General features: G+C 34.5%; 1 protein-coding gene across 4 annotated transcripts in view; it reads left to right on the plus strand.

Moving 5' to 3' along the window:
- SOX5 (SRY-box transcription factor 5) overlaps window positions 1-26,927 on the plus strand; it is a 990,465-nt gene that overhangs the window by 639,380 nt on the left and 324,158 nt on the right. For all 4 annotated transcript variants that reach the window (XM_082419737.1, XM_082419736.1, XM_082419738.1 and 1 more), the window contains one exon: window positions 12,037-12,268. In XM_082419737.1, the coding sequence (XP_082275863.1) occupies window positions 12,038-12,268 (231 nt within the window). In that variant the 5' untranslated portion in view covers window position 12,037. The remainder of the gene's footprint in view (window positions 1-12,036; window positions 12,269-26,927) is intronic.

Raw genomic sequence — 26,927 nt, forward strand, 5'->3', positions numbered from 1 at the left:
ATTTTTTTGGACATATGCACCTTACCTGACCAGTGATGTTCATGAATGAAAAGCTATCTTCTTTTACGATGAATACGATAGATATGGTGAACTTTTTATAGGTTATTACAAACATGTTGACATATATATATGTGAACATATGTAGACACATATACATCCTCATGAGGTAAACATGAAAAAATTGGCATTATTTTAGAAAACAACAATTAAGAGATTAGTACTACTCACTGTAGTAGTAATATTTAGAAATACGTTTCCTTTGGCTTTTTTTCTTTATTTTTTATGAATTAATGAAATGGAAGAAGTTTGCTTATACTTCTTCATTTTTTCCTTCAAAATACATACAACTTTCAACCAAATAGTTTTGAGTTATATAGTAAATGAAAGTTGTTAGCATATGATTATGGTTAAATTAAATGGTCCTGTCTAATCCTTAATAGAGAGGTTCTGTAAAAAAAGAAGGAATATTAAGGCCCATTAATATACAATTTGACAGTAAATGTCTTTTCTCTCTCCCTCCTCTTTTTTCTTCTTCTTCTTCTTCTTCTTCTCCTGTCTCTCTCTCTTTCTCTCTCTCTTTTTCCTCTCTCTCTCTCTCTCTCACACACACACACACACACACACACACACGCACACAGACACCTCTCAAACTTCTCTAAAAGGTCAAGGATAGAACAATAGGAATTGAATTACTCCCTGTTTCACTAGCAATTGTTCTGATAGAGAGCAGAAAAGATTGTCCTTCACAGGTATTCTACAGACAGCTTTTAAAGATACCTTCTTAGAGATCTTGAGAATGGATATACATCTCATACATTATTCTTCCACTATTCTATCCAGCTAAGTATAACCTGAAATTTATACATGTGGCAACCATGTGTCTCAGAAAATTTCAACATGCTTCTGATTTTTAGACTTTATTTCTTTAACTCAAAGCATACAATTACTTGTTAGACAATTTGTCCCAACTTTTGATTCAGAAAAATGGTACTCATTTTTTGTTGTTACTTCTTATTATTAATAAAAGAGTTTTACAAGGTGTATAGGAAGAGATAGTTTTTGTTAATCCCTAGATTTTCCCCTTTAATCCTGTATCTGTCCCAGGAATGGAGCGTGTGGCTACTCAGTGCTCGGCTTTCAGACTCACAAGGAGCCGAGCATCTGGGGAAACTCAGGAGGGTGAGCACTTTCACGCTGACTCAGAGACCAGCCTTGTGACTCCAGTCTGGCGCTGTCACGCCTGGTTATGGAAAGGCAAGAACAATGCCTCCCTTGAGAAAGGGGAAAAAGTCTAGTGCAGTCACAATTTTGATGTAAAATTTAAATCATCCCTCCACATCCTGTGGACTTAGAGCTAAACCATGCTCAAATGGAAAAAAGCTTTTTATTTCCTTAAAGAGTATACCCTCTCTAACTATAGTAACAAGTTTCAGAACCACAAATCTTAATGCTAGATTATTTCAAATAATTTTTAAATAATCAGAACAAAAGGACTTTTAACATTTTTAACCTGTAGGTAGCTGAAGGTTAAACTATTTTTCTGTTTGTTTCTGATTAATGACAAATGTATAACAATACACAAATTAAATAATTCACAACAGATTAGTATTTATGGGTTTTTTTCTTCCAGACTCCTTAATTTGGTCATTTTACCTACAACGTAAAAGAAATTTCTCTTCAACATTTAAAGGTCTTAACCATTTCTTTCGTTTTCTTCTAGTAGATTGGCTGAAATGTAGTGTATTTGGTGATTAAAAAGAATCTGATCAAATGTTTAATAACTCAAGTATAGGTGTTACTATTTTTGAGATAAGGAAATTAAATTTTAGCAATTATTGAACAAGTCAAAGTTAGGGTTTTTTAAAGTACAAAATGCTTATTACCATATTCTTGTGCTGTAAATGATGAGAAAAGTTTTGATAATTTTTCTTGAAAAGAATATAGAATTCTGTAAAAACGTTTACTAGCTCTTCTCTTTATGAAAATGACTGTATCTTGGAGCCATAAAAGTTTGCCTAACCAGTTTTCTTTCAGTCTTATCAGACTTATAATGAACTCTATTTTTTCTAAGTATTAGAACATTATAGAATGATTAGAATAGAGTTTAATTAAATTTAATACTCTTTCTACCTTTTTATTTATCACGAATACTTTTGTTGTAGGCACTTAACTTTAAAATTAAAAAATAAAATGGTAAAACATAAAATGGTAAGTTTTAGCTGGCAGATACATTTATTTAGGTAAGTTTTGGCTCTAGAGCCCAGCTATTAGGTTACTCATAATAAAGCAATCTTCTTATTTAGAAAATTTTCTTGCGATCTTCATCCAGTAACATGTGGTCTAACTTTGGAGTCAATTTTTAGAGATTACAATTAGTGAGACAGTAAAAGAAAGTAGAAAAGGAATCAGATTTTGAATTCTGAATAATTGTAGCCTGGAATTTTGCTATCATAAACTGTTTCTAAATGTTTACCTTCGGTATTTGTCTCTCTCATTTAGAACACAAAAACAAATGGACCTTTTAAAGTTCATTTTATTGCATACTTTAGGTCCATTTATTTCAATTCTGAAATATCTTGTGTCCAACTAATAAAGAGGAACTCATTTCTTTCAGATACTGACAAGAATTAAGTTCTGTTTCTGAGTCTTTACTTCTCTCTCTGTAATTTCTGATATTTTTTCCTTTTCCTTTTCCACACTTTCCTCTGAAAACTCTCTACCTCTTCATTTTTTCTCTTCTTATCCTCTCCTCTTTCTCTGACTGGACAAGCCTGGGGAAAACTATTCGGTGAGAGGGATGCTAGTAAAGAGAAGGTAGAAAGGTGGTGAAGCGGTTCAGAGCGGTGCTCTTCTTATCAGAGAAGGGAGAGCATTAGGAACTACTTGATCTCAGTGAAGAGAGCACCTCAGAAACCAAACATATGACCAGGTAAACACGGGGATCAGCCCTGGTAAAGGTCACTTCGAAAGTTCTTGGTGACTACAACATTTTTAATTAACACAGTTTTAAGTACAGTTTAAACTTTTGTAACATTTATTAAATTTTCTGTAAATTCAAATTATATTTCAAAACAGAATAATAAATTTATTCTTAAGTAGCTATAGCTCAAAAATTGCTTTTGTTTTTAGATTTCAATGTTATGGTAAACTGTGTTTGTAAATACTAGTAGAAATAAGTTTCTCGTGAAATGTATAGTAAAGATTACAGGGGAATCTAGTCTTATTTATTACCCTATGTTGTCTGTTTTTATACTTCTATGAAATCTGTGTTTCTGCTTCCATTTATAGTGTATGCCAGGACCTGATGAACTTGTTCATGCTTCTGAATAACAGTATAATGAATGTGGTCTTTGTATGTGGGAAGCAATGGATAGAGAGTATAGATTGGTATGTTCTATAAGAGAAATGGATGGCAAAGAAGATTTATAGAAAAGAGTAGAAAAATGTAAACATTTGAAAGACTACATGTTTACCACAAATCAATTTTCTATCTAAAAGACCTCTGAATGTTATATATGACAGACTTGGTTACAGAGTTTACATAGAATTCACAGGGTAAACACCCAGCTGACTCTAAACTTAGTGGGAAAATGAAGATGTTCAAAACATGGAAGAGGGAAAAATAAAGCATAAACCATAAGATATAAATAATAATAGTTGAGATTTATAGATAAAAATAATGAAGCTGATTTTTTTCTTTAATAAAATGATATGCTAAGTTTGTGTAAATCTGTAAGTCACAAAGGAGTGTTGGTTTTTTCATTCATATGAATCAAAACCTGTCCATTCATGCTAAACGTCTATGTTGATTCCCCATGTGGAATAGGTAACATTCTATTGTGGAATAGGTAACATTCTATTGTGAAAAAAATATTTGAAAAACAGTAGAGTTTAATTCCTAATCTTGATTAACCTTCTCACAACAACTTTAATTACAAAAGCAACCAGACAAGTAAATGTAAATGTTCTGAACAAGTAGTTTTATCACTAGAAAAACTAGTGGCACATAACTTCTAGAAAAATAGTATAATCTTTGGATATGAAGGATTACCAATTTTTATTTTATTTTGTAATTTTTCTTTTGTAAAGGAAGATTCATCCTTTCAAATATTTTAGTTGTTTTTGAAATGTGTTCTGCCATGCTTAAAATTTAACATGAGAGGGTGAATATTAAAAGTGAGTATTTAGGAGAGCAACCAATGGAAGTTATAAATTAAATAAACGTCATGGTCCAGAATTTTTAAAGTTCATATTCCGAATGTTTAGTTTTATAGAATCGTTTAGAGAATAATTACATTTTTTGCATATCATTTTGACTTCTCTTTATCTGTTTTCTGTGCTCAGTCCTTTTCATATACTGGTCTCCCAAAGTTTGATGGACTACAAAATTCAGATTTCCGCCCCCCCTTCCCAATTCTCTATTTTCTCTCTGTTTTTCTCTTGGAGAGACAGTTCTGTTCTTGAACTGCTGTTTATTATAGTGCAAAGACCGAATAGTGTAACAAAAGATATTTAACCACTTTATGACTCAGTTTTCTTTTTTATAAATCAAGAATAATAAAAATACTGAATCAGAACATTGTGGAAGAAGTCAATGAGAAATAATTACAATTATTGGTTAACTTTCTACCTGTGTTTAAAAGATTACACTGTTACTTCCACAGATGTCCCGTGTTTTCTGATTATCTGCTATTTCTTTTTAAAATCCTCCAATCACCAAAGATTTATTTCTAAAACTGAATTTAATATTTTTCTCCAAGTTGACCTTTCTTTCTAATTTATGTATTTTTCTTATTAGCAGTATTGTTCTCTAAATTATACAGTCAAGTAATCTGTTTATCTTTGAACTATCTCACCCACTCATTCCCCTTCTCTGGTTTCCACCCTCAACCTTCTATCAGTTACTAATTTCTGAGGGATTTTCTTCCTAAAATGTAATTTTGATTATGTTACTGTGTAGCTCAGAAATCATCTCCAGTTTCCTTCTACCTTCAGTATCAATTTCACATTTGGTGTAGCCATTCACAATTGTTAGGATTAGGCAGAATCACTATCATCTGGTACCTACCTTTCATCCTTATCTGCTTTTACTCCTCCTGGAATCTACTGCTTGAACCAAACCATTCTACTCACTATGCTGTATCATTCTATAAATTTCTTTAATTTGCTAATGTCATTTCTCCTATCTGAAATCTTCTCTTCTCTGTGTCTATTTGCATCTGATCCATCCTTCATTGCCCTGTTGAATTCTCCTGATTTGTAGGAAGCATTCTCTGGTTATTTCAAGCAGGACATTATCTCTCTATTATCTATCCCCCATAGTACTCATATTTATAAAAAGCCATTTACCTTAAAATATTCTTTCTGGATTTCTTAATTATATTTCTATCTATAGGCACATGATAGTCTTTCAATAAACGTTTTTCCATGAATGAATGCATGAATGAGTGGATATATGTCTTCTCTTTCCATCTATACAGTACATCCTTAAAAGTAAACCAGAAGGGTCTTCATATCTAAGTTGCCTCTTTCCTCCATAACACAAAAGTAACTTGCCTGACACAAAATTGACACTCAGGCAATTCATTCATTTACTCATATAAAAATACATTGAGTGCCAACTATGTGCTAGGAATTGTGCTGCCATATAATTGATTGTAATTCATTCAGTATAGAGGATTAGACTATTTAGGGAAAAAATACAGAGCAATTTGGAAAGACTTATGTTCAGCTCGGAAAAATCACATGAAAAGGTCAAAAACAGACCTGTACTTGTTAAAATCTTGTGTTCTAGTTTTAGATACTAATAAAAAGACGAGAAAAAAAAAATAAGCTATTGAATCAATGTCATAGGTTATACTGATGTTCAGTTTTTTCAGGTGGCCTCTAGCAAGAGTTGATGATATAGTTTGAGGTGGGGAAAAGTCACTTCAACTGTGGTGGTTAGGGAAGGCTTTGTATACTAGCTGGGATTTTAGTTTGTTTTTTTAGAGATAATTATTTTTTATATTTTTTTCTGCATAACTGCAAACCTTAAAGGAAACAATATTATCATTCCAAAAGAATAACCAGTAGAAGGCACTGCTTCCTAGGACTTTGTCTCTGAATTAACTAGTCAAAGGTTAAAATGTTTAGAGAAAGACAGAAACTTTAAAGAGTGACTATTATATACAGAAAGCAGTTCCCATTCTGAGTCTTCCATTTTGTGCTTGTTCCACATACTCATTTCTTTGACCTTGTGCACGTTGTCATTTTTCAGAATAATTGCAGCAAAGAAAATATCCTGAGCAGACAGGAGTTAAGTTTAAGGCAGTAAGTAGATGATTCCTCAGTAATAGACCTATTAATAATTAACTCTGTAGCATTTTTTATAAAGTTACTTCACTTTTATAGTCTTTTACTTATTACATTTTAAAAAGAACTGTAGGATTTTTTTTTTACAAGTACTTAAAAAACCTGATTAAACAAGGTTTACCAATTCCTTTACATAGAAATTATTAAAAAGAAATATAGTGTTATCACTGAGCTGGATTTCCTTTTTTTTCTGACAATATTAAAGCATTTTCTAAGCATACTTGTCCTGTAAGACTAGATCTTACAACTATCTACAGTTAGAGAATAGTAAGAGAGTTGCTGGTTTTAATTAGTAGCTTTCATTAAACACATACTGATTGAAAGACTACTATTTTCAGAAAGGATTGTAAGTCCTGGGTAAGTAGCTGTGGACAAAACTGAAGTCTGCCCTCCTGGATCTTATAGTGGGAGAGACAGATAAACAAAGAAATAAAATAATTAAATATGTCAGGTGATAAAAGCTGGGAAATGATGTTGGAGCAGAAAACTAAATGAAGTGAGGGAACAAGAAAGTGTATATATGGGGTAGGAGGACTTCAGATTGAGAAAATACCAAGTATGAAAGAAATATAATTAAGTTAGCTGTGAATTAGTCTCCTGTTGCTGTTGTAACAAATCATCACAAGTCTAGTGCATTAAACAATACAAATGTTTTCACTTAACAGTTCTAGAGGTTAGAAGTCTTACAATCAAGGTGTTGGCAAAGCTCATTGTTTCTAGAGGCTCTAGTGGGGAGTTAGTTTCATTGCCTTTTCTACCTCCTAAGAGGCTCACGACCGCATCATCCATTTTCAAAGCCAGCCACATGGTATCTTCCAATCTCTCTCTCTCTGACTCTGATCCTCCTGCCTCCCGCCCTTATAAGGATCTTTGTGATTACTTTTGGTCCACCCAGAATATCCAGAATCATCTCCTTATCCCAAGATCCTTAACTTAATCATATCTGCAGAGTCCCTTTTGCCTTGTAAGGTAACATATTCACAGGTTTCAGGGATTAGGATTTGGACATGAGAGGCATTGGGTGAGAGGCATTATTCTGACTAGCACAGTGGGTCTGCAACCTTAACTGTGCATTAGAATCACCTGGAAGCTTTAAAAATTTCTGATACCCTGTGTGCATTCTGAAACCAATAACATCAAAATGTCTGGCAGTGGAACCCAAGCAGCAGTATTTTTTTAAACCTCTCCATATAGTTCCAATGTGTATTCAAAGTTGAAAACCACTGGTTTAGATTTCTGTTGCAGTCTCATTACATCTTTTATTTACTCTACCCCTAAGTTTGCTATATATATCTGAATACAGTTGGGGACGTCCTATTTACATAGCCTTTAGCCAATAGCAAAGGACTCCAGTAGTTTTAAAATTACTTTCACGTAGGGACTAGAGTAGCCTGATTGTGCAGATTTCTACAGGGACAACTGAAGGAAAAGTGACTCCTTGTAAGACCAAGTTGCCCCTTACAAGGGATTCTCTTTCTTATCTATTACATTCATGTAACTCAGCAACTCCAGGAATGTTATAGACTAGAAATGGGATTTAGTCCATATTCCTGTGTCTCCCCTTTTCCTAAGCAAGCTTGAAACTTAAATTTATATTGTACATCCTAAAACCATCTCTGCATCTTTTCTTTTATCATGACTTCCTACGTAAGGTTCCCTCTCCATTTATCCCAAGGTTTCTGTTTGTCCTTCTTTTCCCTCAAAATCCAACTGTTCAGTGATTCCCTGAAGCATTTCACAATCCTTTGGCCTTCATGAAGCCCTCGGGTGCTTAATTATAATGTCATTTGGCCCTTAACCTGAACTGTCTTTCATCATTATTTCTCGTTTTATTTAAAATTTTCTCAAACAGTTCATAAGCTTTTTATTTTATTTTATTTTTGTTTTTGTTTGTTTTTTTTTTTGGCTGCATTGTGTCTTCGTTGCTGCGCGTGGGCTTTCTCTAGTTGCGGTGAGCTGGGGCTACTCTTCTTGTGATGCACACGCTTCTCACTGCGGTGGCTTCTCTTGCTGTGGAGCACGGACTCTAGGCACGCAGGCTCAGTAGTTGTGGCTCACGGGCTTGGTTGCTCTGCGGCATGTGGGATCTTTCCAGACCAAGGCTCAAACCCATGTCCCCTGCATTGGCAGGTGGATTCTTAACCACTGCGCTACCAGGGACGTCCCATTCATAAATTTATAAAGCAGAGACCCTGAATTACACTTTTTTATTCCCATTAGAGAATAGTCTTGCACATAGTAGGTAGTGAGTAAAGGGTTGTTGATGATTTAAAGATTTCCTTTGGTCCTGGAATTAGACATCAGTTCTTTCAAGAAGATTTTCTTGTCCACACACAAAAAAGTGAGTTAAAGACTACTATTATAAACTATGATAGTGATAGTTATAAACTAACTCCAGAAGTTAGTTTCACACTAGATTGTATTTGTCAATCTCATGTCAGGTTCTTTGAAGTCTGAGTTTTGTTCATTGGTAGGTCTAGCACCTACCACAGGAATGACAAAAATCATCTCTGAATGAATACAGAAGAGCGTAGCTCAGCCTAGATACTCAAGTTGTTCTAAGGTGTCTTTTCACTGTAACACAGACATGTAGTGTAAGCTGCAGGAATTGGAACCCTACATATCCCAGATAGACAATACCTGGAAATTTTCAGTGCCTCCTTAATGCTTTTTAAAAATTGAGACTTTGTTCTATCCAAAATGAAACACTTTGGTAGACAAACTTCGGTAGACTAAACATAGATGATGCAACCAACAGATTGATAGCTCTTTACATAATTTATGTATTTTACTTTTTTCTCATTTTCTAGCCTATTACTGAACTGTAACCATAGTCATTTTTATTCTAATAATTTAAAAAATCTTTAGGAAATCTTTTACCTGAACTGCATAATTTTTACTCTTAAGTCCAACACATTTAAGAACATTCTATAAGTCTCTGAAAATGGAGTTGAAATAAAGATGAAATATGTAATATTTTAGGATCAATTTGCCTTTTGGCACCATGACTCCTTCATGGTGTTTTAGACCTTATACTTTTTTCTCCATAAAATGATACGTATATGGAGAGACTGTTTATCCAGTTGGATATAAAGATAATTTAGATATTGAAAGAACTAGAAGTCTTGAGAATAGCAATATCTTAACTATCTACCTTACATACCTTATGTCTACTTTTAGACTTTTAATTTTCATAATCATTATTAATAATGATGTTAATGAAATAGAAGTCAGCAAAAAGGTCATGCCTTCTGAAAGTCATAGAATTGTATTAACTTAGGAAAAGCCAGCTAATCTAGCTTTCTGCTTTGATAACCCAGAAACTGACTCTTGATAATAGCCTGGAATTTTCAGACCGTTAAGAGACTGATTATACATAAGACTGAGGTAGACTCCAAAATACCAGACTGTTAATTCCAGCAAGAATAGTAATGCCCACACAGACCCTAAATACTATGGTTTATGTAATAAATGAATGATCTCCTTGTAGTCAAGCTTCATGTGAAACCAAGAAATAATTAAAATTCTCTTTACTGATTTAATCTGATAGATCACTTCTCAAAGACCTTACGTATTTTAAGTCTGTTCTGTCACTCCATTCTCTTTACGGGAATCAGAAGTTCGCTTGGAGAGCATGGAAACAAAACAGTGGTAGTTAAATATCTCTAGTGTTAAGAGTTACTATGTATAGTTTAATCTGTCAATTTGGTGATAGATATGGTGTCGCCAACAAGACTGAGACTTTTCTAACTCTGTCAACTCCAGCCCCTTACTCTTTCTACATACTTAGAGTATATTTGGAGTAAACCTTGGTAATGAGATCAGAAATAAAGATACCTGAAATGTGCTGGCCCAGTCTGCTTCTCCTTTAAACAGTGCTTACATGGTAACCACTATCATTTCCTCCTCTTCCTCTGTTCTTCAGCTGATCAAGACCCCTGCTATTAACATTTTTTCTTTAACACTTGCTAATACATTTGATCAGTTTACTGTCAAGTATGACTGGCCAGGGAGCATTTCTCTATTGGGAGACTGTGTATTTCATGTTGATTTTACAGTTTAAGTCTTAGAAGGCAATCTGCATTGTTATTTTGGAGTTTTTTTTGTTTTCTCTGTTTTTGAGGGGGGTGGGTCACCCTGTAGTGTTAAAGTTTGTAAAATAAACACCAGCTATTGTTTACTGAGTGTCTACTCTGAGCAAAGTGCTCTACAAGTCACTTTTCATATGGAAACAGTTCCTTCTCAAAGAAGTATTACAAGTAGATATGACATCTCACTTTAAAGGTGAGTAAATTGAAATAGAGATTTAAAGTAAGTCTCACATGTAGTAAGTAGCAGCATCAGTATTTTAATTCCCTTTATTTTTTTCTACTGTGCTATTATAAATTAATAGAATATATTCAGCCCTTGAATACACTTTTCTTTTTAAACGTCTGACACTAAGAATAGTATTATTCAATGGTGATTAGAGGCCCCTTTTTTGGTAGTACACTTTAAATTTAAAAATCGTGATATATATGAAGTGATGTGGCAGTTAGTTAGTACTTTCCTGCCTCCTATTCCACTGGTCTAGGGTAAGAATGGATGATTCTGTAAACACTGTTTGTTTGTTGAACAAAAATTAGAGCTTTTTCAAGTTCAGATCAAGTTGTAAATCCAAGAGAGTTTTTTTTTAATTAAAAATTTTAACTCTGTACTGCTTCTATGTAAAACTTTTAATGAAAAGGATTTCTTATGTTTAACTAAAAATATTTGCCACTTATTTTTTAACCTCTGATAACATTCTCAACCAGACTCAAGTACAAAAAAATATTTAATTTTTGTTCAGTTATCTAAGTGCATTGTCCTATAGGCATTAGCTCCTCAAAACAAAACATCCTTATTTGATTTTTTTCTTTTACTTAGGTATTCTAAGGAATAAATAAATCTGAGAATCCACATCTAAATATTTCATGGAACTGTGGAAATAAAGCTGAAATATTTTTATATTCTTACCTTTTTTACTACTTGCAAATTTTATATTAGAACTAAATGCCAAAATTGGGTGATGGGGAGGTGAGAGAGAAAAATTCTCAAATGTTTCAGAATTAACAGTGATTGTAAAATTTATTCAATTCTTAATAAGCTTTAAACAAATACGAAACTTTTTGTTTTGTGATCTGAGGTTTGCTGATAACAAATATTTCTACATTTTATGATAATCTTACTTTTAATAAAATGCAAATCATTATAATGGCAACCATCCATTTACTTTATGTTTTGATGAAAGAAATTTTAGTTATTTCTCTTCTTTTAACTGCCAACAGTATTTGCTATTCATAGATGTCCTGTCTTCAATAAGGTCTATCAAAGTGTAAAACGAGATGGGTATTTTTCTTTCCTTTAAAATGGAACGGTCTTTCATTATGCAGTGTTCTTAGGTGAATTCTCTTGTTTAAGAAGCCAGAATACAAGAGAGTGCTATATTAGTGTATTATTCTTACAACAAACAAGCACTGTTCTGTTGCTACCTGCTTGGCCATTGTTTCTGATTGCGTGTGCTTTGCAGTGGTATTTGGATGGTTTCCTGCTCTCTGCCAGCACAAAAAGGCATTTCTGTTACAATGGCCCCTAACCACACAATAACGGCATTAAGGATTTATGTGGAGGTTTCATTATTTTCTCCTCTTTTGTTCCTTCCAGGATGTCTTCCAAGCGACCAGCCTCTCCGTATGGGGAAGCAGAGGGAGAGGTAGCCATGGTGACAAGCAGACAGAAAGTGGAAGAAGAGGAGAGTGACGGGCTCCCAGCCTTTCACCTTCCCTTGCATGTGAGTTTTCCCAACAAGCCTCACTCTGAGGAATTTCAGCCAGTTTCTCTGCTGACGCAAGAGACTTGTGGCCATAGGACTCCCACTTCTCAGCACAATACAATGGTAGGTTTCTCATGGTCTGTTGTGCCTACACTCACTTTGTGACCAGTCTACTCCTCTAGTAGTATAGCTTCAGTCCTAGGCTTTGTAATTATCATCTACTTAACAGCCATACACAAGATTCACTCCTAACATCTTAGAATTCTTAATAAGTAAATTGATTCCAGTAGGGAGTATAAATAGGCTATTCTTGTTTTGTTTTGTTTTGTTTTGATTTTGATTTTCAAGAATTCTGCTTTTGAGGCATTCCCAACTTAATTAGGGGAAAAACATAATATAAGAATAATGTTAAAGTAACACATTTACAATTAGTCCTCATGAAAGTTAGGTATCATAATATTTCTAGTAAAAGATTTTTCCAGATAAAGCTGCAACATAGTTTGAACATTTCCACCACGATAAATCAGTGCTTTTTCAATTTCTGCTTTGCCCAGATTGGATTCCAGTATTTCTTACAGTACTGGGAATATTACAGAAGAATATGTTTCAAAGAGACAATACTTTTCTAATGTTACTGCACTAATTTTTAACTCAGTCTCATTCACTCTGTTGCTCTGATAATTCAGTAATTCCCTGGTACCTCCTATTCTAGAATTTGCAGCTCAGGATAATTTATCTGGCCCTTCATCCTGGGGTCTGGATCACTGCAGAGGATTAGGAAGCTGTGGTTTCATGGATGAGAGGGAAGAAGACAGCATAGCATCTTTGGCTGAAGCTTGAACAGCAGACACACACACAAATAAATAAGGCCTTTAGGTTCTTCTTAGGAACTTAAATGCATAGAATCAGCATGCCAGCAAGGTAGCAGGGCACTTAACTGCCAGTAAAGCCACCCTCGCCTTTTCAACATGGCTTCTTGGGTGGATGTCACATTTTTTGTGGCCCTTCTTCTTCTACTTCAAGGATGTCAGTGCTGTTAATTTGAACCAGATCACACCAACAAAAATATTTCATCACACATCCTCATACCTTTAAGAACAGCTCTGATTCTGTTAAATCCTTTATTTTTTTTGTTTTGTTTTTTGTTTTTTTGACATTCTCTAGGAAATTATTGCATATCATAAACATTTTCGGTACTGAAATATGCCCACTTGTGTATGTCATTGCATTACTGTATGTGGAATTAAATCAGCAAGAAGAATCAGATTATCTTCTAATATCTGGGAAATAAACACTGTTCTTTGATAATTCACATTAGATTTAAATACTTCCATTCAACATTTTAAGCCTCATAGGTCAGAATTTCTCTGGGTATTTTTGACTGTGTGCCAAAATTTTCTTACCAAAAATAATGTTTTCGCTAACACTTATATAGCGCTTTTACATATGTGTCGTTTCAAGCACGTGACATATATTACTCGTTTAACCTTCACAGTAATTCAATGAAGTGTTATCATTAATCCCACTTTACAGATGAGGAAACTGAGGCACAGTGAGGTTAAATAGTTGCTCCAGATCACAGCTAGTAAGTGGGAGAACCAGGGTTTACCCAGGCAGTCTGGCTTTGGATTCCATGCTTATAAACATTATAAGCTCTTAACAAGAGTACACACATATTTAATTTTCTGGTCATCTCTTATTTGGTAAATTAAATCCATAATTCCTCCTTTTCTTCCCTCTACTATGAGTTCATGTTAGTTACGTGCAGTGATGTAACTTCTTCGCCTCCTCTCACAAAGGTTAAACTAGGAAAATAAAGGGGGAAAATGGTAGTATGCAGCTCAACAGGGTAGAGAGGTCGGATTCCCCGTTTGACATTGCATCAGTGCTCATGCTTTTTCCCTCTCAATATTTTGACCGTTGCCTTCTTTCAGGGAGTACCCTATGGAGAGTGCTCCTTGGTTAGGTTTTCCTGTAATACTGCTGTAAACAGAAACACACACATTTAAAGGAGTGACTATAAATAATTATTACTAGAAGAATACGAGAAAGATAAAGGGGAAATTATCTTAAATACTCAAGGATGGGTATGAGAAAAGTATGTTAAATTACATACTATAGTTGGCATGAGTGGATGCTGTGATGCAGGGTGTTAGTGAAAATGAAATCATTCAGTTTGTAATGGAGAATTCAGTTTAACTAAATGAAACCTATGAACTGCCTACTTTGTACCAAGTTTTTTTGTTGTGCACTATGGAAATAGATTTGCATAAGGCACAACTCCTTTCCTCAAGCACCTTTATCCAGGAGAGAAGTTCTTAACTCCGGTCTGTGGATCTCCTGAAGATGAATGGAGAATTCTGTATGTGCACACATGTGAGTAGGGTTTTGGTTTTCACCAGATTCTCAAGTAGATCTGTAGCGCAAAAAAGACTAAGATCTACTGTTCTTGAAGTTAATACACTTGGTATACAAATGATTTAACTTAGTTTTAGTGACATCAGCACTGATATTTTCTCTTACTATATATCTAATTGGTTTCTAAATTTGTTTCTGCCTCAAAAGTTTCTTGATTCTACCAGCTTTTCATCTCTAACAGTTGAAGAGCCTCCTATATGATCTCAAATTTCCAGCCTCTCCTCTTTCCAGTCTTCCTTTCAACTTCCACTAGACTTATTTCCCTGAGAAAAGAGTTGGATTATTTATCCCGCTTTGGAAACTAGTGTATGTCCTTGTTGCCTATAGGATTTAGTCTAAAACTATCTTAGCATGAAACTCTATATAGACCAGCACCAAAATATGGCTTTTGTCTCCTCTTTGGCCACATCCCGCCATAGACCCAGTGCTTCAGTCATGCAAAGATTTTCATATATGTTCATAAACATACCAGGTTACCTCAAATGACACATAGTTATTCTTTCTAGCTGGAAAACTCTTTTTCATATTTTACAGTCCTGGTGAATTGTGTTTCTCCCACGAGACTGAGTTCAAAATTGCTTCTTTTTAGATGCTTTCACTGACTTCCCAAGGCAGAATGGTTGCTGCATTATTCTTTTATCCATGGTACTTGTTTATATCTTTTCTCATGGTCTGTATTATAATTTATATGTTTACATGTCTGGCTTTCTATGCACTGTATTTCTCCTTAAAGGCACAGTCATACACACACACATACACACACATTTGTATTTCTGATACCTAGCATATAATAGATACTCAATTTATGAGTACTGGTTAAATGGCAGAGTTTATATGGATGATTAAGTAGGAAATATGTTTTGAACAAAGTTGTTAAGATGTTATTCATGGTGAATATGCTGATTTTCTAGAAATTTTAGAACTAGAGTAGAATCTACTACTGTGCAGAAAGTATGTTACAATAGGCATGATATATTCAGCTATTAAGCTGATTAAGATATATTTTACCCATTTATCAAAATGATTGAATACATTCATAGAATTGTTATTCAACACATTCCTTGTATTTTTTTCTGGATACTAGGCCATTGTCATATTCACATAACAAGTCCTTTTATTTTCAATAGTAAAATACATTCTTTATTTGTTTTCCTATTCAATATCTTTGAAAACAGAGAGAATGTTTCATGGTTTTTATATCATAGAGTTCAATTTATGGAAAAAAAAAAAAACAGCTTTCCAGATTTCATTGCTGGTTTATGTGTGACATTCATACTCCAAAGAGAGGTGTTGAGAGGTCTACATTTTGTATTGCCCACGTAGTTAAGAGACAAAGTAAAACTTTTGAGTAATCCCTTTAATGCTGACTTGAAGTTATAGAGAAATGCTTTCAGTATAAAATTTAGGTTGGAAAATATTTCCTGAGATAGAAGTTCTGTACACCTCATGACTGTTGCCATATAAAGATTTTGGGGAATTAGGGTCCTATGTTCATATTCAGGGTATGCAAGTGTTAAAGTTTGGAATTCGGTCAGATAAAGATGTAGTTCTTCCTTTCTGAAGTTGTGTTTTTTGCCTTAATATTTTGGAGAAATAAGCTAAGTGGCTAACTAAGAGTAACTCCCCAAACAGCTATAACTGGTATAAATACTACAAGTCCTTCTCTTCCTTCTATACTCACTGTTCAGAATGCACTATAGATGAACTTTCTTAAGCAGATTATACACATATAAATACTATCAGATAATTATAATTATAACATATATAGTTATATATATTATATAACTATTATATATATAATTATAATAATGTCATAATTATAAAATACTGTCAGATTTCTAATCAATGTAAGATTGAGACACGTAATTATAAATATGAAAAAGACTGATTCTGTTGGGCCTTCTCTGAAGCTCTCATAATTTTGCCAAGCAATTGATAGCAACATTTGATTCCCATATAATCTTCAAAAAGCTAAAAGGCAAGGTTGGCAAGTCTGGTTATGACATGAGTGGAAATGCAGTCCTGAGCTTTATGTTTATGAAGGGCAAATCTACCCTTCTTGTCCCCTCTGCCTCTTTTTTTAACATGAGTTTGGAGGCTGTCACTTCAGAGTTTCAGAGACAAGCAAGAGATACTATAATTTCTGGCTCATTTTTAATGATAGTCCTGATATAGCTGGATTTATTTCCTGATGCAGAGGACTATCCAGAACATTTCTTCATGTCAGTCAATGTGATTATTTATGAGCACCAGAAGGAAACAGAGTGAGTCTGAAGAGAAATCAAGTAGCAGCATGAGAGGCAGCCAGGGGACTCTCTGGTGGCCATGCTGGTGCTCGTTTTGTCTGGTTGCATGCTACTTCTGCTGGTTAGATGGTTGTTCTAGTGTCAAATGTGATGTGAAATGAAAGTCTTGACCACCTGTGGTTACTGAATAATCAATTTTCTTTTTTTCCCCCCCATAAAATGTTTTCTTTTATCTCAACCAAACTCTCTTTTGATTTAAGTTCCTCTTGAGTTGAGTGAACAGTTTTGTATAACCGCAGAGTGGCTGCTTCCCAAGATTGATTTTTAAAGCATACAGTTATTTATTTTAAGAATACAATATTAAAAAATAACTTGGGTTGTTCTCTCTATAGACAGCTGAATTTCAAATGAAATAAATACTATGTTTGCATATAATTTTTTAGCATTTAAAGATCCAGTGGATTCGGAAATGTGATGCTATAATATATTCTGTTATCTCATTATTGCTTATATTGATAAGATTTTCTTGGAATTGTTAAAGAAGTCTGGGTATATGATGTATTGATTAGGTTTAATAAGTTGATGTATCTTAATGTGTTTAAACACTGCAGGGTCAATAGTTATCATAAAGCAACATTCAATGTGAGTCAGTTTTTTTGTGAAGTCCAGCAGAAGGAGAAAAAGGTGTCTTTTTAAGTTGATCTTCTATAGAAGCTGGACATATAACTGAGAACCAAGTATAAAATTATAGCAAGGTTCCAGTGTATGAAATGCAACCTTAAACACTTAAACCCTGAAAGAATTCATTCAGTGCACACGACAGAGAGAGGCTTTTACTTGCTCAGGCTCACTGTCAACTCCTAGGATTCTTTATTTACCCAATATAATTTTAATTGCTATATGATAGCTGTGTCTTGAAATAACCTTTATATAAATTTTGCTTACAATCTGACAGTTGTTAGTAATGCATTTTTGATGTTTGACTAGGATAATTTTATGTGTGAAGTCCTGTTCAGAAAACTTAAGAAGGAAAAGAGAAAACTGCATGTGTTATTTAAAAATAAGTCACAGAATAGGACCTTAATTATGGTATGGTAAAGATTCCTATTTTTATATGGTGGTTTTTATAAGCTTTTAAATTTCTGGTTACCTTTGTACATCAAACTTAGCCTAAGTTATTGTGATGGTATAATGCATACTGTTGTTAACACGAGTACGGTTATTGTGCCAGTTCTAATAATGAGAATTTCATTGTTTAGAAAGAGCATTCTCCTACACTCTAGACAAAAATGTAATTACTTTTGAATGATGTGGAATGTGCTCAGTTTAATAGCATGGAGAATAGATTCAGAAAGATTCAGATAAAGTAAGCTTGGAAACCGTATGTGCAGTGTGGCAGTATAAAATTATGAGTGTAGGCAGTATAATTCTACACACACACATACCCAATTTCACACACTTGATCTATAAACTGTTGTTTTTGTAAGAGATAAGCTTGCTTATCTGAACAAGGCCAATTCAATTGAAACAAGGTGAAAATGGTGACAAGTTTGAATTTGTTTTTTATGCTAACTTGATGTTTATCATACAATGAAATTACATTGTTACAAACATTATTCTGTAAATGTTGTCAGAAAATACCACACCTGTTTATCTAGATAAAATCCTAGGCTTGTGTTTGAATGTTAGTGGTTCAATCTCTACACTTGGATTGTTTCTGAAAATTACCCCCAGGGCTAGAAGGAATGAGGACATGTGAAGAACAATCATTTGGGGTCCATCAGAGCCACTGGATTAAGTTGTGCAATAGATCTGGTTTTGTCCTGTTGCTATAAAACCTTGATTCATATGATGTCCACAGTATTTGAAGTACTATGTTTAGTTTGAAGCTAACTAGGATTTGAGAAATTAATGAACGTATTCTCACATGAAAAAAAAAAAGCACTATGTGGGAATTGCGAGGTAGTTCAGGACACTTAATGAGGGTCTAGTGTTAGCTTCTTCACAGAGTGCTATGCAGTGACAGGGGAATGAGTAAGAACTTCTAATGCTGTGGTAATGGGGCAAAATGTGTTTGCTTAAGAAGATTTGGTCTAATGGAATTTAATGGCTTTCATTTAATAGGGGTCTTGTGGAAAAATTCAACTCAAATATATACAATGAATACCTATCAGCAGAGATGCAGAAATGAGTAAGAACTAGCCTGTTCCCTCATGTAGTTTTTTACATAATATGGAGGTAAGATAAGCACAAAAATCACGAGATTGTAATATAAAATATTAGAACCCTGATACAGGCTAACAAGTGCTAAGGAGATTCACAGTTGAAAGGTATCTCATCTGTGGAGATCAGAAACATATTAATATGAAATTGTTCCCATAAGAAAATTACTAGATTCCAAGATATCAAAAACTACATACACATTGGATCATTACTGTTGATGCAGTCTTTACTTTATACTTGTGGATTGTTTTGCTTTTGTCATAAATATCTTGTTCCCAGAAGAAATAATTAAGTAAGAAAAAAATAAGAAAACATACTAAAGACAAAGTGCCCTGTAAAGGTCTTAATGTAAAATGTAGGGAAGTTAGTAAAATATGTGCCTCATAATAATAGGAATAAAAACAGCTACTTTAGTTATTCGTGTTCTTTAATCTGGGTTACCACCTTGAATGAAGTGGAAAGAATGGTGGAATACTTGGCCAGGATACTGGAAATAGCAAGGATGCTAGGAAGCAGTGCTGGAGGCATGCTTGTTGAATAGTGTTCCTGAAATTGTGGAAGGGATAGGTGTTCATCTTGATCTCATTTGTTATTCTCATACCTGCATGATATGATCATTTGTATTTGGAAGTTAAAAATAATCAAAAGTTTGGGAACCAACCTTCATTCTGTATCTTAGATGTTTGTTTTCAGGTCTACCTCATTTTCCTCCTTTGATTCTTTTCATTTGCTCCTCTTCTTCCTCTCTCTTTCAGTTTGCCTCTATCAGAAAACGTTCTTAATGGATCCTCTTGTGGATCTCAATGGAGCCATTATCAGGAAGGGAGAGGGGGTAGGAGAATCAACACCATTGTGCTCTGATACATACTTCCTTCTAATTTACATATACTGCCTCTTGGGTGGTTGCCAAACCTTCCTGCAGTCAGGCTAGGTTTCTCTTACTGTATGTGATTAATAAAGATCAATTGGTCTATGATAAAGTTTTCACTGATTTTTTAGTAAACAGAGACAGTATAGTTAGTTTTTTACAAAACTATATGATATATTTCTTTAGTTTATTCAGAGATTATATTCTTTAACTTTTCTTTCATGATCCAGTGTTGATAAAGTAGTGATAATTTTAGTTTTAATATCTTTACTTGGCAAACAAACAAACAAAATATACTTAGAACCTTGTATTGGTTTGCAAATTATTTTTTGAAATTGTACTTATCTGTGAATCCAAATGTCTGGGACACAGTGCTTTAGCGGATGCCTGTGCTCTTTGTGTGCCTATAACTAGCTTTCATATTAAATTATTTGACAGCGTCTGTCACTATTTTCATTCAGTTCTTGACTCTTTCTTTAACTCAATTAATTGTTTTTGTCTTTCTATTTATTTCCAAAATGTGAGATTTTATAGAGATTGGTAAAAATGAGAAATAGGGAATGGAGATCATTTTACATAACTAGAAAGTAATTTTGATGTTAGTGGCACTATATTAACTTAATATGAGTGATAATAGCAATGAGTTTGTCATTTCTTATTTTATAGTTGCAAAGGACACTTACCTAAGAGAATCCAAAATAAATAAAAATTTTGCAGTGTTGGTGCCTGAATGCTGGGAATTGGAATGAAATCTACAAGACTCCATAACTAAATTGCTAATGGGACCTTGAAATATTTCAAATAATACTTACACCATGTTTCCTCTTGGCTGTATTAGTTAGATACTACTATCCACTGGACCTAAAAAGGAAAAGTAATCTTTGTATAGCAGTCTCTTTAAAAAGCACAACCATTAGCACTTAATTTGGATCTTAAGAAAGTAAAGTCATAAAAGTAACGTAAGGTAGCATTGGACTTTCATTGCAATTTCTTTTCCTCACATATTTTGGCAATTAGACTCACATAGCTTCTCTTTTAAAAGTTTCAACAGGGACTTCCCTGGTGGTCCAGTGGGTAAGACTCTGCTCCCAGTGCACAGGACGCAGGTTCAATTCCTGGTCGGGGAACTAGATCCCACATGCATGCGGCAACTAAGAAGTCCACATTCCGTGACTAAAGATGCCTCAACCAGCATCCTGCATGCTGCAACTAAGACCTGACACAGCCAAAATAAGTAAATAAAATAAATAAAAAAATAAAAATTTCAACAAATACCTTGACTTGGGGGTGATAAGCTAAAAAATAGAAAGGAATTCTATAGCATAGAAAATCTAATAGGAAGATGGGGGGAGCATGTTCAAGAGAAATGATTCTTTAAGAAATGACAATCTAACTGAGGGGATGGAAAAAGATATTCCATGAAAATGGAAATCAAAAGAAAGCTGGAGTAGCAATTCTCATATCAGACAAAATAGACTTTAAAATAAAGACTATTACAAGAGACAAAGAAGGACACTACATAACGAGCAAGGGATCAATCCAAGAAGAAGATATAACAATTGTAAATATTTATGCACCCAACATAGGAGCACCTCAACACATAAGGCAAATGCTAACAGCCATAAAAGGGGAAATCAACAGTAACACAGTCATAGTAGGGGACTTTAACACCCCACTTCCACCAATGAACAGATCATCCAAAATGAAAATAAATAAGGAAACACAAGCTTTAAATGATACATTAAACAAGATGGACTTAATTGATATTTATAGGGCATTCCATCCAAAAACAACAGAATACACTTTCTTCTCAAGTGCTCATGGAACATTCTCCGGGATAGATCATATCTTGGGTCACAAATCAAACCTTGGTAAATTTAAGAAAATTGAAATCATATCAAGTATCCTTTCCGACCACAATGCTATGAGACTAGATATCAATTACAGGAAAAAATCTGTAAAAAATACAAACACATGGAGGCTAAACAATACACTACTAAATAACCAAGAGATCACTGAAGAAATCAAAGAGGGAATCAAAAAATACCTAGAAACAAATGACAATGAAAACACGACGACCCAAAACCTATGGGATGCAGCAAAACCACTTCTAAGAGGGAAGTTTGTAGCAATACAATCCTACCTCAAGAAACAAGAAACATCTCAAATAAACAACCTAACCTTACACCTAAAGCGATTAGAGAAAGAAGATCAAAAAAACCCCAAAGTTAGCAGAAGGAAAGAAATCATAAAGATCAGATCAGAAATAAATGAAAAAGAAATGAAGGAAACACTAGCAAAGATCAATAAAACTAAAAGCTGGTTCTTTGAGAAGATAAACAAAATTGATAAACCATTAGCCAGACTTATCATGAAAAAAAGGGGGAAGACTCAAATCAATAGAATTAGAAATGAAAAAGGGGAAGAAACAACTGACACTGCAGAAATACAAAGGATCATGAGAGATTACTACAAGCAACTATATGCCAATAAAATGGACAACCTGGAAGAAATGGACAGATTCTTAGAGAAGCACAGCCTTCTGAGACTGAACCAGGAAGAAATAGAAAATATGAACAGACCAATTACAAGCATTGAAATTGAGACTGTGATTAAAAATCTTCCAACAAACAAAAGCCCAGAACCAGATGGCTTCACAGGTGAATTCTATCAAACATTTAGAGAAGAGCTAACACCTATCCTTCTCAAACTCTTCCAAAATCTAGCAGAGGGAGGAACACTCCCAAACTCATTCTACAAGGCCACCATCACCCTGATACCAAAACCAGAAAAAGATGCCACAATGAAAGAAAACTACAGGCCGATATCACTGATGAATATTCTTTGATATCACAATATCAAAGAAATAAAACTACAGGCCAATATCACTGATGAACATAGATGCAAAAATCCTCAACAAAATACTAGCTAACAGAATGCAACAGCAGATTAAAAGGATCATACACCATGATCAAGTGGGGTTTATCCCAGGGATGCAAGGATTCTTCAGTATATGCCAATCAATCAATGTGATAAACCATATTAACAAATTGAAGGAGAAAAACCAAATGATCATCTCAATAGATGCAGAAAAAGCTTTCGACAAAATTCAACACACATTTATGATAAAAACCCTCCAGAAAGTAGGCATAGAGGGGACTTACATCAACATAATAAAGCCCATGTATGACAAACCCACAGCCAACATCGTTCTCAATGGTGAGAAACTGAAACCATTCCCACTAAGATCAGGAACAAGACAAGGTTGCCCACTTTCACCACTATCATTCAACATAGTTTTCAAAGTTTTAGCCACGGCAATCAGAGAAGAAAAAGCAATAAAAGGAATCCAAATCGGAAAAGAAGAAGTAAAAATGTCACTGTTTGCAGATGACATGATACTATACATAGAGGATCCTAAAGATGCCACCAGAAAACTACTAGAGGTAATCAATGAATTTGGTAAAGTAGCAGGATACAGAATTAATGCACAGAAATCCCTTGCATTCCTATACATTAATGATGAAAAATCTGAAAGAGAAATTAAGGAAACATTCCCATTTATCATTGCAACAAAAAGAATAAAATACCTAGGAATAAACCTACCTAAGGAGACAAAAGACCTGTATGCAGAAAACTATAAGACACTGATGAAAGAAATTAAAGATGATACAAACAGATGGAGAGATATACCATGTTCTTGGACTGGAAGAATCAACATTGTGAAAATGACTATGCTACCCAAAGGAATCTACAGGTTCAATGCAATTCCTATCCAGCTACCAATGGCATTTTTCACAGAACTAGAACAACAAATTTCACAATTTGTATGGAAACACAAAGGACCCCAAATAACCAAAGCAATCTTGAGAAAGAAAAATGGAGCTGGATGAATCAGATTCCTGGACTTCAAACTATACTACAAAGCTACAGTAATCAAGACAGTATGGTACTGGCACAAAAATAGAAATATAGATCAATGGAACAGGTTAGAAAGCCCAGAGATAAACCCACACACGTATAGTCACCTTATCTTTGATAAAGGAGGCAAGAATATACAATGGAGAAAAGACAGCCTCTTCAATAAGTGGTGCTGGGAAAACTGGACAGCTTCATGTAAAAGAGTGAAATTAGAACACTCCCTAACACCATACACAAAAATAAACTCAAAATGGATTAAAGACCTAAATGTAAGGCCAGACACTATCAAACTCTTAGAGGAAAACCATAGGCAGAACACTCTATGACATAAATCACAGCAAGATCCTTTTTGACCCACCTCCTAGAGAAATGGAAATAAAAACAAAAATAAACGAATGGGACCTAATGAAACTTAAAAGCTTTTGCACAGCAAAGGGGACCATAAACAAGATGAAAAGACAACCCTCAGAATGGGAGAAAATATTTGCAAATGAAGCAACTGACAAAGGATTAACCTCCAAACTTTATGAGCAGCTCATGCAACTCAATATCAGAAAAACAAACAACCCAATCCAAAACTGGGCAGAAGACCTAAATAGACATTTCTCTAAAGAGATATACAGATTGCCAACAAACACATGAAAGAATGCTCAACATCACTAATCATTATAGAAATGCGCATCAAAACCACAATGAGGTATCATCTCACACCAGTCAGAATGTCCATCATCAAAAAATCTACACACAGTAAATGCTGGAGAGGGAGTGGAGAAAAGGGAATGCTCTGGCACTGTTGGTGGGAATGTAAATTGATACAGCCACTATGGAGAACAGTATGGAGGTTCCTTAAAAGGTAAAACTAGAACTACCATACGACCCAGCACTCCCATTACTGGGCATATACCGTGAGAAAGCCGTAATTCAAAAAGAGTCATGTACCACAATGTTCATTGCAGCTCTATTTACAATAGCCAGGACATGGAAGCAACCTAAGTGTCCATCGACAGATGAAAGGATAAAGATGATGTGGCACATATATACAATGGAATATTACTCAGCCATAAAAAGAAACGAAATTGAGTAGTTGCAGTGAGGTGGCTGGATGTAGAGTCTGTCATACAGAGTGAAGTAAGTCAGAGAAAAACAAAGACCATGTGCTAACACATATATATGGAATCTAAAAAAAAAAAATAATAATGGTTCTGAAGAACCTAGGGGCAGGACAGGAATAAAGATGCAGATGTAGAGAATGGACTTGACGACACGGGGAAGGGGAAGGGGAAGCTGGGACGAAATGAGAGAGTTGCATGGACTTATAAATACTACCAAATGTAAAATAGATAGCTAGTGGGAAGCAGCCGCATAGCACAGGGAGATCAGCTCGGTGCTTTGTGACCACTAGAGGGGTGGGGTAGGGAGGGTAGGAGGGAGACGCCAGAGGGAGGAGATATGGGGATATATGTATATGTATAGCTGATTCACTTTGTTATAAAGCAGAAACTAACACATCAGTGTAAAGCAATTATACTCCAATAAAATGTTAAAATTTTCTAAAAAAAAGGAAATGACAATATGAATTCAAAATATTTAGAACTGTAATGCTCCATTAGGTATATTTAAAAGCTTTAAGTGTATTTAAATTCTTCATTTCCTCCATAAGGTCTGAGATGCCCATAATTTATGCTGGCATTAAAACTGAATTCATGATTGTATTTCAGTATGCTACCAGTTTTGACCATTGTATGCCATTTTCCACATTTCTTGTTCTAGAAAGTAAATTTTATGTTTTTCTCTATTCTACTAGATAGGGGGAGAAAGTTCTTTGTTATTTGAAATGAAAAATAAATGTGAAGCTAACTTAGGTTGACAATTGTAATCAGTCTCTTTGGTTACATATCTTCTTTGTACAAAGGCAAAATGCTTTCAAAAATTTTTATAGACCATTTTTAGGAATGAAACATGTGAGCAGATGAGGTGTGAATGTAAGGAGAGCAGCCTTGGCCGGCTGTGTGACACTGACATCACATGATAAAGTAAATGAACACAAGTGACTGGATTTTGTGTCTTATTTAGTCAAGGCTGCTTCTGTGGCAGCAGAGCAAACAATGTTATCATTATATAGAGAAGCAGTGTTTACTTCAGTGTCTCTTCTTAGCTTTTAAAAATCCAGCCTGACTCCAGATAAAACAGTTAATCTTGTTGGTTGATGTCCCTAAGCGAGAAAGTAATATTCTAAGGGTAAATAAAAATTTTTAAATGGAGGTAGGATATGAAAATGAATATAATCGCAAAGCTACCATTAAGTAGCTTTGTATTACAAATTATGTACAAATATAGAGTATGTATTATGTGCAAATATAAAATATGTACCATGTAAAAAGAGAAAACCTATTTTAATGAGTAACAGAAAACAAGTTACAATAGCTAAACAACATTACACTTAATAATGTACTAAGCTCAGTAACCACCTCTCCTGCCACTTCTGGACCCTTCCCTCTGTGTAAATACACATCTTGGAAAAGGGGAGATAGCTGGGCTCTAACCAGGATCCATCTTTAGGCCTTGTGGTGGTGTCTGGCATGCTTTGCACACTAGGGGACACAGGAGTCGGAGAACATGCTTCTTGTATATCTGAGACTCTGATCTCCCCAGGGTCATCAGTAGAACATAAGAAGCAACTTTGAAAGTCTCGTGTGAAGATATTTTATAGCCTGTCTATAGTCTGATCTTTGCGACCCAGATATGGAAGATTTCAAACAGTCAGTGCTCTTTAGAATATGGCATTTCATCATTAATAATAATAGGAATGTATAATATTTCAATGTTTTCTATGTACCACCCTACGTTTATTATCTTAGCCAATTCCATCAACCCAGTGAGTTCAGCATCTGTGACTATCTCCATTTCTCAGGCAGATAGCTGTCTTAGATAAAGGGATTTGCTTAATATATAAGTGGTAGAGTTTGGATTCATGACTTCAGAACTCAATATCTGTACTCACTGCCTCTCCACTCATACAGACATTAAAATCATTTTTGTAGTTTATCAGAATAAATAATTTTAGAAACCTTTAGAAATACTTGTGGGAAATGTAGGTGGAACAGTT

Source organism: Balaenoptera physalus (genome assembly GCF_965194825.1).
Source record: "Balaenoptera physalus genome assembly, chromosome: 13".
NCBI classification, from domain to species: Eukaryota; Metazoa; Chordata; class Mammalia; order Artiodactyla; family Balaenopteridae; genus Balaenoptera; species Balaenoptera physalus.